The sequence below is a fragment of the Polypterus senegalus genome, chromosome 13 (assembly GCF_016835505.1).
Source record: "Polypterus senegalus isolate Bchr_013 chromosome 13, ASM1683550v1, whole genome shotgun sequence".
In the NCBI taxonomy this organism is placed as follows: domain Eukaryota; kingdom Metazoa; phylum Chordata; class Cladistia; order Polypteriformes; family Polypteridae; genus Polypterus; species Polypterus senegalus.
This window is the reverse complement of record NC_053166.1, coordinates 19,497,435-19,510,204: the sequence shown is the minus strand read 5'-3', so window position 1 is coordinate 19,510,204 and position 12,770 is coordinate 19,497,435. Positions and strand designations below refer to the sequence as shown.

General features: G+C 40.9%; 1 protein-coding gene across 1 annotated transcript in view; it reads left to right on the top strand.

The window, feature by feature from the left end:
• The window catches only part of LOC120542726 (soluble guanylate cyclase 88E-like), a 105,340-nt gene that overhangs the window by 65,451 nt on the left and 27,119 nt on the right, over positions 1 to 12,770 (top strand). The window contains exons 12-13 of the mRNA XM_039775364.1: positions 3,293 to 3,439; positions 11,822 to 11,968. Of these exons, the coding sequence (XP_039631298.1) occupies positions 3,293 to 3,439; positions 11,822 to 11,968 (294 nt within the window). The remainder of the gene's footprint in view (positions 1 to 3,292; positions 3,440 to 11,821; positions 11,969 to 12,770) is intronic.

Sequence of the window (12,770 nt, the reverse complement as noted above, 5' to 3'; positions counted from 1 at the left end):
AACTGTGCTACTGCTTTAGTTGATAATTGAGATTTCATTTTTTCCAAATGTCTCTCAGATTCTGTAGTTGGCTTGTGCTTCTCATGGATTATGTTGCCTTCCTGTGGCTCTGTGTGCCATTACTGTGAAGGAGCTCAGTACTTTTATTAATTTAATTTCTTTTTTTTCATTACTTAATCAATCAAGATAGATAGATAGATATGAAAGGCACTATATAATAGATAGATAGATAGATAGATATGAAAGGCACTATATAATAGATAGATAGATAGATAGATAGATATGAAAGGCACTATATAATAGATAGATAGGAAAGGCACTATATAATAAATAGATAGATAGATGGATAGATAGATAGATAGATAGATGGATAGATAGGAAAGGCACTATATATAATAGATAGATAGATAGATAGATAGATAGATAGATGGATAGATACTTTATTAATTCCAAGGTGAAATTCACATACTCTAGCAGCAGCATACTGATAATAAACAATATTAAATTAAAGAGTAATAAAAATGCAGGTATAATAGACAGTAACTTTTTATGTTAACGTTTACCCCCCTGGGTGGAATTGAAGAGTCTCATAGTGTGGCGGAGGAACGATCTCCTCAGTCTGTCACTGAAGCTGCTCCTCTGTCTGGAGATGATCCTGTTCAGTGGATGCAGTGGATTTTCCATGATTGACAGGAGCCTGCTCAGCGCCCGTCACTCTGCCATGGATGTCAAACTGTCCAGCTCCAGGACTACAGTAGATCCTGCCTTCCTCACCAGTTTGTTCAGGCGTGAGGCGTCCCTCTTCTTTATGCTGCCTCCCCAGCACACCACCGTGTAGAAGAGGGCACTCACCACAACCGTCTGATAGAACATCTGAAGCATCTCATTGCAGATGTTGAAGGACGCCAGCCTTCTAATGAAGTATAGTCGGCTCTGTCTTCTCTTACATAGAGCATCAGTATTGGCAGTCCAGTCCAATTTATCATCCAGCTGCACTCCCAGGTATTTACAGGTCTGCACCCTCTGCACAGTCACCTCTGATGATCACGGGGTCCATGAGGGGCCTGGGCCTCCTAAAACCTACCACCAGCTCCTTGGTTTTGCTGGTGTTCAGGTGTAGGTGGTCTGAGTCGCACCATTTAACAAATTCCTTGTTGGTCTATCATTGCTGAATTTTTTTAAAACAGTTTATGATCAAAGCAGCCAGAGCCCATTCTGATTGAATCAAAATACTGTAAGAAAACAAGGACTTCTGGAAGAGAGATAGAGTTGTGTTAGCAGGCACACTTGTACACACATACTTTCTTTTTTGGCTAATCCAGAGTCACCAGGGGCGGCACAGTGGCACAGTGGGTAGCGCTGCTGCCTCGCAATAAGGAGTCCTGGGTGCGTCCTGTGTGGAGTTTGCATGTTCTCCCCGTGTCTGCGTGGGTTTCCTCCCACAGTCCAAAGACATGCAGGTTATGTGCATTGGCGATTCTAAATTGTCCTTGGTGTATGCGTGTGCACCCTGCGGTGGGCTGGCGCCCTGCCTGGGGTTTGTTTCCTGCCTTGTGCCCTGTGCTGGCTGGGATTGGCTCCTGTGGCCCTGTGTTAGGATATAGCGGGTTGGAAATGACTGACTATACCAGGGGGTCTCGAACTCCAGTCCTGGAGAGCTACTGTGGCTGCAAGATTTCATTCTAACTCTTTTCTTAATTAGTGACCAGTTTTTGCTGCTAATTAACTATTTTCCTTTATTTTAATTGACTTTTCTTGAGACCCTGACCACTGAATTGATTCTTTTTTCCTTAAATGGCACCTAAACATAAATCTGATGTGAAGTGAGCCAACAGATGACCAACTAAGTTGGGGCCCCAAACTCCAACCAACTTCAGTTCATTCAGTTTCTTAATTTGAAGCCAATTCTCGTTACTAATTAAACCCGTTATTTAATTCCATGGTGCTCATTCTGCCAAGGCAGACATTTCCAAAACTGTTGAATTTATTTTTTAAGAGCGCTGTCAGAATGTTTTGTGGACCTGAGCAGATCAACATTACTGAGGCCTTCACCTTTCTTTATTTTCAGTTACTGTGTGATGGACGCAAGTTGTTGTTTATGTGTTGGTACATTTTGTGTCTTAATATTGTTTGGTTGCTAATTAAGGAAAAAAGAAATAATTAAGTGGCCTGAGTCTTAAGTTGTGCATCAATTAAAATTAAGGCAAAGAGTTAATTAGCCGCAAAATCTGACCACTAATTAGGAAAAGGGTTAGAATGAAAAACTGCAGCCACAGTAGCTCTGCAGGACTGGAGTTGGAGACCCCTGGACTGGACTCACCGGTGAACTCCGTATGCACAACTTTGGAGAAAAATGTGTCCAAAAATAGATTTCTTTCCTTAAATGGCACCCAAACAGAAATTAAATGTGAAGTGAGCGAACCAACAGAAGACCAACTCAGTCAGGGCATCAAACTCCAACCAATTTCACTCCAACCAGCTGCTTAATGAGGTGCCGATTTTTATCGTTAATTAAACTCGCTCTTAATTCCATGGCTTGTTGCTGCTCTCGTGGTGCATTAGCAGACATTTCCAAAATGGTTGATTTTCTCTTTCTAAGAGCTCCGTTAAAATGTTTTGTTGACCTGAGCCCATCAACATTACTGAGCCCTTCACCTTTCTTTATTTTCAGTTATTGTGTGATGGACGCAGGCTGTTGTTTATGCGTTGGTACATTTTGTGTCTTAAAATTATTTGGGTTGCTAATTAAGGAAAAAATAAACAATTAGGGGGGCCGAGTCTTAAGTTGTGCATCAATTAAAATTAAGGCAAAGAGTTAATTAACAGCAACATCTGCTCACTAATTAAGAAAAGGGTTAGAATGAAAACCTGCAGCCACAGTAGCCCTCCAGGACTGGAGTTGGAGACCCCTGGACTGGAGTCACCGGTGAACTCCGTATGCATAACTTTGGAGAAAATGTGTCCAAAAATCGATCTCAATCCAGAACCCATTGCTGTGAAACTGTGAGGCAGCTACTGCCACCTTTTACTGTAGATCATTGAATTAGGTTGCGCCATACTTCAGTCCCAGTGTTTGCCTGTAATGCTTTCTTAAGCACACTTTAGAACAATTACGGAGTTTAAAAACGTGGTGCCTTGAGGTCCTACTTGACTTACTGTTTCATTCCTGTAAGGATTTGCAGATTCTGATAACTGCTTCTTAAACAGTCCTTGTGTTACCAGTACATGGAAATGCAGAATGGCATTCTTTCACAGTCTAATAAGTTCTACTCTTATGCTTTTTCCAATTTAGGAGCAAAAAAAGTCAAGCAAACTGGAGGAGAGCATGAAGATGTTAGACTATGAGATGAAAAAGACAGATGACCTGCTTTACCGAATGATCCCCAAACCAGTGGCAAAAAGACTGAGGAAGGGGGAGCCAGCAGTGAACACGTGTGAGGTGGGGGGAATGTGCAGTGTGGGGGTTAAAAAGGTGAAACCACAATGCGTCTTTACTTTATACGGTGCTTATCACAAGCAAAAAAACATACAGTACGTGGCTAAATCAAAAAGTAAAGGCAATTTAAAAATGAACGCGTTAAACTTCAATGGATAGACGCTTACACAATACATATTTGTAGTGTCTTATAGGTTGTTCGAACATGCAGAGTGCAGCGCTCTGCTCTTAGGCTAGCACTGCGTTTCTCAACCTTTACATATTTGCGACCCGAGTTTTAATTACACCCCCCTAAGGTTTTTTTGAAAGGAGCCCACTAATACCAATTTGTTCTTTTTTAATTAATGATATATCATAGATGCATATTTTATTATACAGTACCTACTTAACTTTTATCGACATTTATCTAACTCTATATTTATTTTTCTAGTATCAGAATGTAGTTTAAGTTCATTTGTTTTGGTTTCAATAGATGTGTTTTTCATATTTTCGATTCTTGTTTTCTTTTTTTCACATCTTCGTGCCCCCCTTTTTGTTACTTCGCACTCCCTTAGGGGGGCTCGCCCCACAGATTGAGAACCACTGGTCTAGTAGAAGCCAAGGTCAAATGAACATGGACGCTGTGCAGCAGGATGGCACCAATTCCGCTATACTGTAGTGAGATTTCTTTGGGTCGAGGGTGTAAAATCTGCTGACATTCACCAAGGTGTATAAAATATTCTTAATTTTGGAACAGAACTTACTGTAACAAATTAATATATAATGCGATTGTGCAAAAGTAATTTTGACATAGAAAATGTCAAGGTCTTTTTTTATTGTCACATATACAATGTACTGCAAAATAACCCTAACCCTAACCCTTATGGACACAATAATCAACATAAAACATCAGGAAGAGAAAAAGCTCAAACTTAAATCTCTCTATTATTATAAAATAATCCTGCGACGAGATGAGACTTTTTGGAAGACAAGACAAAACTTGTTGGAGGATTTTTTTCAAGTCCTGTGAGTTGAGACCTTGGCCGTCAGATTTTTGTCAAGTCCCGCCCTCCTCTCAATCCTTTTTAACCACACACACAGTAATCTCACCTCTCATTCGTGTGAATGCTTTTGACAGACACATTTTCTGTTCTCTCAGCTCTTATAAATTTGAACTTTCCCAATTAAAGGAGTCATATTATGTTCAAATCTTATTGAAGAATTTTATCACGAACGGTTATCAACAGAAAATTGAGTACATGCGCGATCCTAGCAGTGAGAAACGATGAAGTCAAACGAATTAACAGCAAAAATGTCGATTGGTTACACGGCAGATTGGTTAAATGCGTATCAATAGACTACGCTGAAACAGTTGTTAGTGATCGTGCGGAAAATGAAAACATCAACTTACAATATCCCAAAGAATATCTACAATCGTTAACACAGTCCGTCTTCTCCCACATGAATTACTGTAGAAAGAATGATGTATCCAAGAAAGGTAATGTAGTACATCTTCAGGGGATAACATTAGACACCAAAGGAGATCTTGATATGCCATTCGTATTAAGGCGTTAACAGTTTCCCATTAGAATAGCTTTTGCAAAGACAATTAACAAATCACAGAGACTAATGTCCAAAAAAGTCATTTTATTTAATAGAGAGAAATAAACGAAATTCACTCACAGGCAGTTATACGTTGCGTTGTCACGATAAAAGCCCAAACATAGAATCAAAGTTCAGTACGATATCGACAAAAATTTAGTTAAAAAAATAGTTTGTACTGAAGCTTTACAGTAAAAGTGTTAGTTTTAAATGTATTTGCATGTTAATTTCAAAGCCAAACAGAACGAAATCGTATTGTACGAATAACTCTAACGCAACATGAAACATAATTTACTTTCAAATGATTACGCTTTACTCTTTTTTTACATGGTTATTTACTTGCTGTAATGTAAAATAGTTCTATTATGCTTATGTAACAATTCCCATGAAAGTAAAAATCTGTTTAAATTATACAACCGCATCCCCACAAAGAGCCTAGCGCATAGCACAGGCACGGGGGTTGGCGAGCGAAGCGAGCAGGGGGCAAAGCCCCCTAGTCTAATTTTAGTAATAAATCAGAGTAAATAACATTACCCATAACATTACATACACAACAATCATAGAAGTTGTGTCATTTAATTTGTTTGAATAAGTTGTTGATGATTACAGTTTATCATATATGATAGTTGAGCAGCTGCATTACCTGCAGATTGGAAATGTTCTTAAATCTCACAGTTCTGGTGCTAATACAGAGGGTCCTCGGGTTACAACATCTCGACATATAACGTTTCGAGTTTACAACACCAACTCCCATAAAAAATGAAAAAAAATTGACACATGAGTGTTTTGGCTTATGCCATTAGCATCGTACTTACAGACTACGCGGGCGAACTAGTTTGGTTGCACGCAGTGGAAGAATACGCAGTAACGCAGCATATGATTGAGGGAGTTGGCGAACGAGTTTCGTTGCGCGAGGAGGAAGTGTTTTCTGTTTGTGTGGCTTTGTTTGCCGACTTTTTGGCCCTAATCATGGCTCCTAAATGAAAATCTTCAGATGGTAGTACTTCGAAGAAGAGGAAAGCCATCATGATGGAATTGAAATTAGACATTGTAATAAAAGCAGAAGGGATAAAAGTAAGGAATTTTTTTTTTATACTCATTTTTTCTGTGACTACAGTACAGTGTACAGTACAGTATATTTGTGTCCTTTTTTCTTTTTCTGTGGCTTAGTTGTGTTTTTATGTTCTAGATTATGATTTTGCAAATGTGTTAGGACAGGTAAGTGACTTAGGCTAGGGTGTGTTTCGACTTACACCAAAATCCGAGTTACTTCGAGTTGTAGGAACGGAACTGTGTTGTAACCTGAGGACCCCCTGTAGTTCCACAGAACCTGCGTGACAGAAGGAAGGATTAAATTGTCTGTGCAGGGTTAAAAAAATATAACATACGTGAATGCTTGGTATATTCTAATACAAATTGGCCAAACTTAGGTTTGTAATTTCTAGATTGACCCCAAAAACTAGAAAATGACAGCTTGCTTACTTAGGCTAAGAGTCCAATTAAAAACAGAAGTTATTTGAATCAAAAACCTGCAGCCACATGGGGTCCTTAGGGCTGAGTTTGAGAAGCACAGACAGATAATTTACTTAAAGTTGCGTTCATTTGAAATGTCTGGTGGGAGCAGGCGCCTTTGAAACTTTGATTGCCGGTAGAATCTGTGACGCTTTTATCTTTGATGCCTTTATTGACTTTTACCTCCTATGGATGAACTTTGTCAGCACTGCAATTACTGCATCTACTTTATTTTAACATTCTGAATTATTGATTTAATTTGATGGGTGTCCAGTAATAGTCAGTGTCAGCACAGCAATATGCGGAGTGACTTTATTTTTACACACTGAATTATTGACTTTATGTTATGGCTTGTCCAGCAGAGCTCAAAGAACTTCACAGTTGTGCTTTTTTTACTTGCTGTGATGAAAACCCGCTACACTCCTCTTGTTGAACCATGAAAAGGCATGACCTATACTTTGGCAGTGAAGGTGAACGTTCTCTACACATTTTGTCATCCCTCAGAAGAATAGCAGGGGGTGTGAAGTACTGAGGCCAACCAAATGGTTATTTTGTGAAAACTATTTGCATTCATGTATTTCATCCATCCATCCATTATCCAACTCGCTATATCCTAACTACAGGATCACGGGGGTCTGCTGGAGCCAATCCCAGCCAACACAGGGCGCAAGGCAAGAAGCAAACCCTGGGCAGGGTACCAACCCACCACAGAGCACACACACCCACTGGGGACAATTTAGGATCGCCAATGCACCTAACCTGCATATCTTTGAACTGTGGGAGGAAACCCACGCAGACACGGGGAGAACATGCAGACTCCACACAGGGAGGACCCAGGAAGTGAACTCCTAACTGCGAGGCAGCAGCGCTACCCACTGTGCCACTGTGCCACCCCGATGTATTTCTGAACCAAAATTTGCATTCTGTCTTCTACTGTGTATATAGTAAATATGAACATGTTATAGTATCTTACCGTCTGTCTGAGAGATGTCCACAGTAAAAAAGAACAAGATCTTCAAATTTATATTTTATCTTTCTATGGTGAACTCCATCCTAATGCACTTCACAAGTAAGGACTATAACATAATTAATTGCATATTTGTTTGTGAACTGGACACAGGAAGGTTAAGTAACCTATTCCTAGAAATACACAGTTTAGATATCACAGTTCAAGTTCAAGTTAGATAAAGATCTTTCTTGGATTGAATGGCTTGTCTTTCTGTAAACGTTTCTATGCTCTTTTACCAACATACATAACACAGCAGTTAGCACCTTATTTGGCTCCCTAACCCAACTGCTAACACTTATCTTGCACGATCAAAGTACTATGAATGTTTGTTTTAAGACTTAAATTTATATTCAATAAAAATTTTTGGTAAAGGGTGCACAATGGGATATGGTACATGCAGCATATGCTGTAAAATACAATAAAATCCAGTCTCGGTCTCTTAGTTCAGGATGTTTCTGCTTGTATCTTCTTTCATAGGGAGATCACAATATTAGACCAGCATCCTCCATTCTCATCTGTTGTACACTTCTTTGCCTGACACCTTTGATCCCCCTTCACACAGTTCATCCACTCTTTCTTTGGTCATCCTCTTCTCCTCCATCCTAACACCTCCATATCCACAATTCTTCTCCACACATTGTTTATCCCTCTTCTTCTGACATGCCTATACCACTTTCACCTTCTTTCCTGTATTTTCTTAGAGGTTTCCCCAACTTCAACTGTGCATGCGATTCTTTAATTCCTGATCTTATCAAGTTAGAACATTAGAACACTCTAGACGAGAACAGGCCATTCAGCCCAGCAAAGCTCGCCAGTTCTGTCCACTTATTTCTTCCAAGAAAACATCAAGTTGAGTTTTGAAAGTCCCTAAAGTCCTGCTGTCTACCACACTACTTGGTCATTTATTCCAAGTGTCTATCGTTCTTTGTGTAAAGAAAAACTTCCTAATGTTTGTGCGAAATTTATCCTTGACAAGTTTCCAACTGTGTCCCCGTGTTCTTGATGAACTCATTTTAATGTCACCGTCTCGATCCACTGCCCTAATTCCTTTCATAATTTTAAACACTTCAGTCATGTCACCTCTTAACCTTCTTTTGCTTAAACTGTAAAGGCTCAGCTCTTTTAATCTTTCCTCATAAATCATCCCCTGTAGCCCTGGAATCAGCCTAGTCGCTCATCTTTGGACCTTCTCTAGCGCTGTTATGTCCTTTTTGTAGCCTGGAGAGCAAAACTGCATACAGGACTCCAGATGAGGCCTCACCAGTGTGTTATAAAGGTTGAGCAGAACCTCCTGTGACTTGTACTCCACACATCAAGGCGCTATATAACCTGACATTCTGTCACCCTTCTTAATGGCTTCTGAAAACTATCTGGCAGTCAATAGCTTAGAGTCCACTACGACTCCTAAATCCTTCTCATAAGGTGTACTCTCAATTTTCCGGCCGCCCATTGTGTATTCAAACCTGACATTTTTACTTCCTATGCGTAATTCTTTACATTTACTGACATTATATTCCATTTGCCACAAATCTGCCCAAGCCTGTCTGCTATCCAAGTCCTTCTGTGATGATATAACGGATTCCAAATTATCTGCTAATCCAACTATCTTGATATCATCTGCAAACTTAACCAGCTTGTTATTTATATTCCTATCTAAATCATTTATCTACAGTACATCCGGAAAGTATTCACAGCGCGTCACTTTTTCCACATTTTGTTATGTTACAGCCTTATTCCAAAATGTATTAAACTCATTTTTTTCCTCAGAATTCTACACACAACACCCCATAATGACAACGTGAAAAAAAGTTTACTTGAGGTTTTTGCTAATTTATTAAAAATAAAAAAACTGAGAACTCACATGTACATAAGTATTCACAGCCTTTGCTCAATACTTTGTCAATGCACCTTTGGCAGCAATTCCAGCCTCAAGTCTTTTTGAATCTGATGCCACAAGCTTGGCACACCTATCCTTTGCCAGTTTTGCCCATTCCTCTTTGCAGCACCTCTCAAGCTCCATCAGGTTGGATGGGAAGCGTCGGTGCACAGCCATGTTAAGATCTCTCCAGAGATGTTCAATCAGATTCAAGTCTGGGCTCTGGCTGGGCCACTCAAGGACATTCACAGAGTTGTCCTGAAGCCACTCCTTTGATATCTTGGCTGTGTGCTTAGGGTCGTTGTCCTGCTGAAAGATGAACCGTCGCCCCAGTCTGAGGTCAAGAGCGCTCTGGAGCAGGTTTTCATCCAGGATGTCTCTGTACATTGCTGCAGTCATCTTTCCCTTTATCCTGACTAGTCTCCCAGTTTCTGTCGCTGAAAAACATCCCCACAGCATGATGCGGCCACCACCATGCTTCAATGTAGGGATGGTATTGGCCTGGTGATGAGTGGTGCCTGGTTTCCTCCAAACGTGACGCCTGGGATTCACACCAAAGAGTTCAATCTTTGTCTCATCAGAACAGAGAATTTTGTTTCTCATGGTCTGAGAGTCCTTCAGGTGCCTTTTGGCAAACTCCAGGTGGGCTGCCATGTGCCTTTTACTAAGGAGTGGCTTCTGTCTGGCCACTCTACCATACAGGCCTGATTGGTGGATTGCTGCAGAGATGGTTGTCCATCTGGAAGGTTCTCCTCTCTCCACAGAGGACCTCTGGAGCTCTGACAGAGTGACCATCGGGTTCTTGGTCACCTCCCTGACTAAGGCCCTTCTCCCCCGATCGCTCAGTTTAGATGGCCGGCCAGCTCTAGGAAGAGTCCTGGTGGTTTCGAACTTCTTCCACTTACAGATGATGGAGGTCACTGTGCTCACTGGGACCTTCAAAGCAGCAGATATTTTTCTGTAACCTTCCCCAGATTTGTGCCTCGAGACAATCCTGTCTCGGAGGTCTACAGACAATTCCTTTGACTTCATGCTTGGTTTGTGCTCTGACATGAACTGGTCAACTGTGGGACCTTTAATAGACAGGTGTGTGCCTTTCCAAATCATGTCACATCACCTGTATTTACCACAGGCGGACTCCAATGAAGCTGCAGAAACATCTCAAGGATGATCAGGGGAAACAGGATGCACCTGAGTGCAATTTGGAGCTTCATGGCAAAGACTGTGAATACTTCTGTACATGTGCTTTCTCAGTTTTTTTTATTTTTAATAAATTTGCAAAAATCTCAAGTAAACCTTTTTGATGTTGTCATTATGGGGTGTTGTGTGTAGAATTCTGAGGAAAAAAATGAATTGAATCCATTTTGGAATAAGGCTGCAACATAACAAAATGTGGAAAAAGTGATGCGCTGTGAATACTTTCTGGATGCACTGCATATTAAAAATAGCAGCGGCCCTAACACTGACCCCTGCTGGTCACCACTCTTAACATCGGCCAGTTCTGATGAGGTTCCTCACACCATCACCCTCTGCTTCCTGTGTCTGAGCCAATTCTACACCCATCTAAAAACATCACCCTGAACTCCCACTTGTTTTAGTTTGATGTCCAACCTCTCATGTGGCACCTTATCAAATGCTTTCTGAAAGTCCAGATCAATAATATCATAAGCTCCAGCTTCCAGCATGTTAGTAAAACACGACCTCCCTCTTCTGACTCCATGCTGACTATTCAGAATAACTCCTGTCCTTGCCATATGTTTCTTAATCTTACCCTTAATAATTCCTTCCATTAATTTTGCTGTGATGTATGATATTTGCCATTTTCCAGTCCTTTGGAATCTCTCCAGTTCTGTTACTCCACACCTTTTTCTCAACATCCTCATTTCTGTTGCATCCACTTTCATTTCATGAATCTTTGTAGCTGCCTAGGTTTGTGAACCATACAGCCATGCTGGTCTGAGCACTGTTTTATACACTTTACCTTTCACTCTTGCGCAGTGGTAGCGCTGCTGCCTCGCAGTAAGGAGACCTGGGTTCGGTCCTCCCTGCGTGGAGTCCGCATGTTCTCCCCGTGTCTGCGTGGATTTCCTCCCACAGTCCAAGGACATGCATATCATGTGCATTGGCGATCCTAAATTGTCCCTAGTGTGTGTGTGTGTGTTTGCCCTGCTGTGGGCTGGCACCCTTCCCAGGGATTTGTTCGTGCCTTGCGCCCTGTGGAATTGGCTCCGTCAGACCCCTGTGACCCTGTGTTAGGATACAGCAGGTTGGGAAATTACTGACTGACTTATTCTTTGACCACATTACATCCCAGATATCCTTTTCTAGTTTTTCCACCCTAATTGCATTCTTGGTTATATTATTTTTCTGTTTGTATGCTAACCCTAAATTTTATAATCCTTGGCAGGTGTTTCCAGATGTGACGATCCTCTTCAGTGACGTGGTGGGGTTCACTCGAATTTGTAGTCACATCACCCCAATGCAAGTGGTCTCCATGCTGAATACAATGTACACTCTGTTTGACACACTCAGCGAGAAGCACAGGGTCTTTAAGGTGAGGGTAATGTGGGGACTGACAATGGGCTCAATAGCACTTTGGTGTGATGGTGGGGTCCTAGAATGATGATCATTAAAAATGTGTTCTCTTTATTTCTGTGAAATTAACAAATATTCATTTCGTAAAGAAGGCACCATTGTATTTATCTTGCAGCATATCGCTAACCCAAAAACACACACCCGTACACCACAAAACAGACCTTGATGGACAAAATGCTTTAACACAGTAGAAAAATAGCACTTAACTTGGCTTTTAATGCTGATTTAAATTTCTAAAAAATCAAGAGGCCGTCAAGGTACAGAAAACGATTAGATCATTAAAGCAGGAGTTTGGTGTTCTAAAGTATTTGTTGGTGAGTTTTTGATTCTTCAACTGTGTCCAGATGCCTGGATTTGTAGAAAAGGTCCAGAGGCTGGACGGTTCAGATCCCAGATCTCAATCCAATGGCCAGTCTGCGGACGGACTTGATAAAGGCTGTCAACTCATAATTTCCATGCAACCTGACAAAACCTGAGGAGTTCTGAAAAATAACAGAAGATGGCAGTGAGGAGATATGCAAAACTGTTACAGAGGCAGAGCGAGACCTGCGCCAGCAGATTCAAGACATGGCTGCCAAAGTTGCATTTACTAAATACTGACTTGAAAGGAGTGAATACTTCTGTGACCAACTATTCTGTATTTTATATTTATTTTAGACCACCTTGAAGAGATCTGTTTTCACTTTCACCCGTCCATCATTCATTGGTCAAGAGTCCTGTGTTCAATTGAAAAAATCAGTCCTATGAGGCTTTAGTTTTCT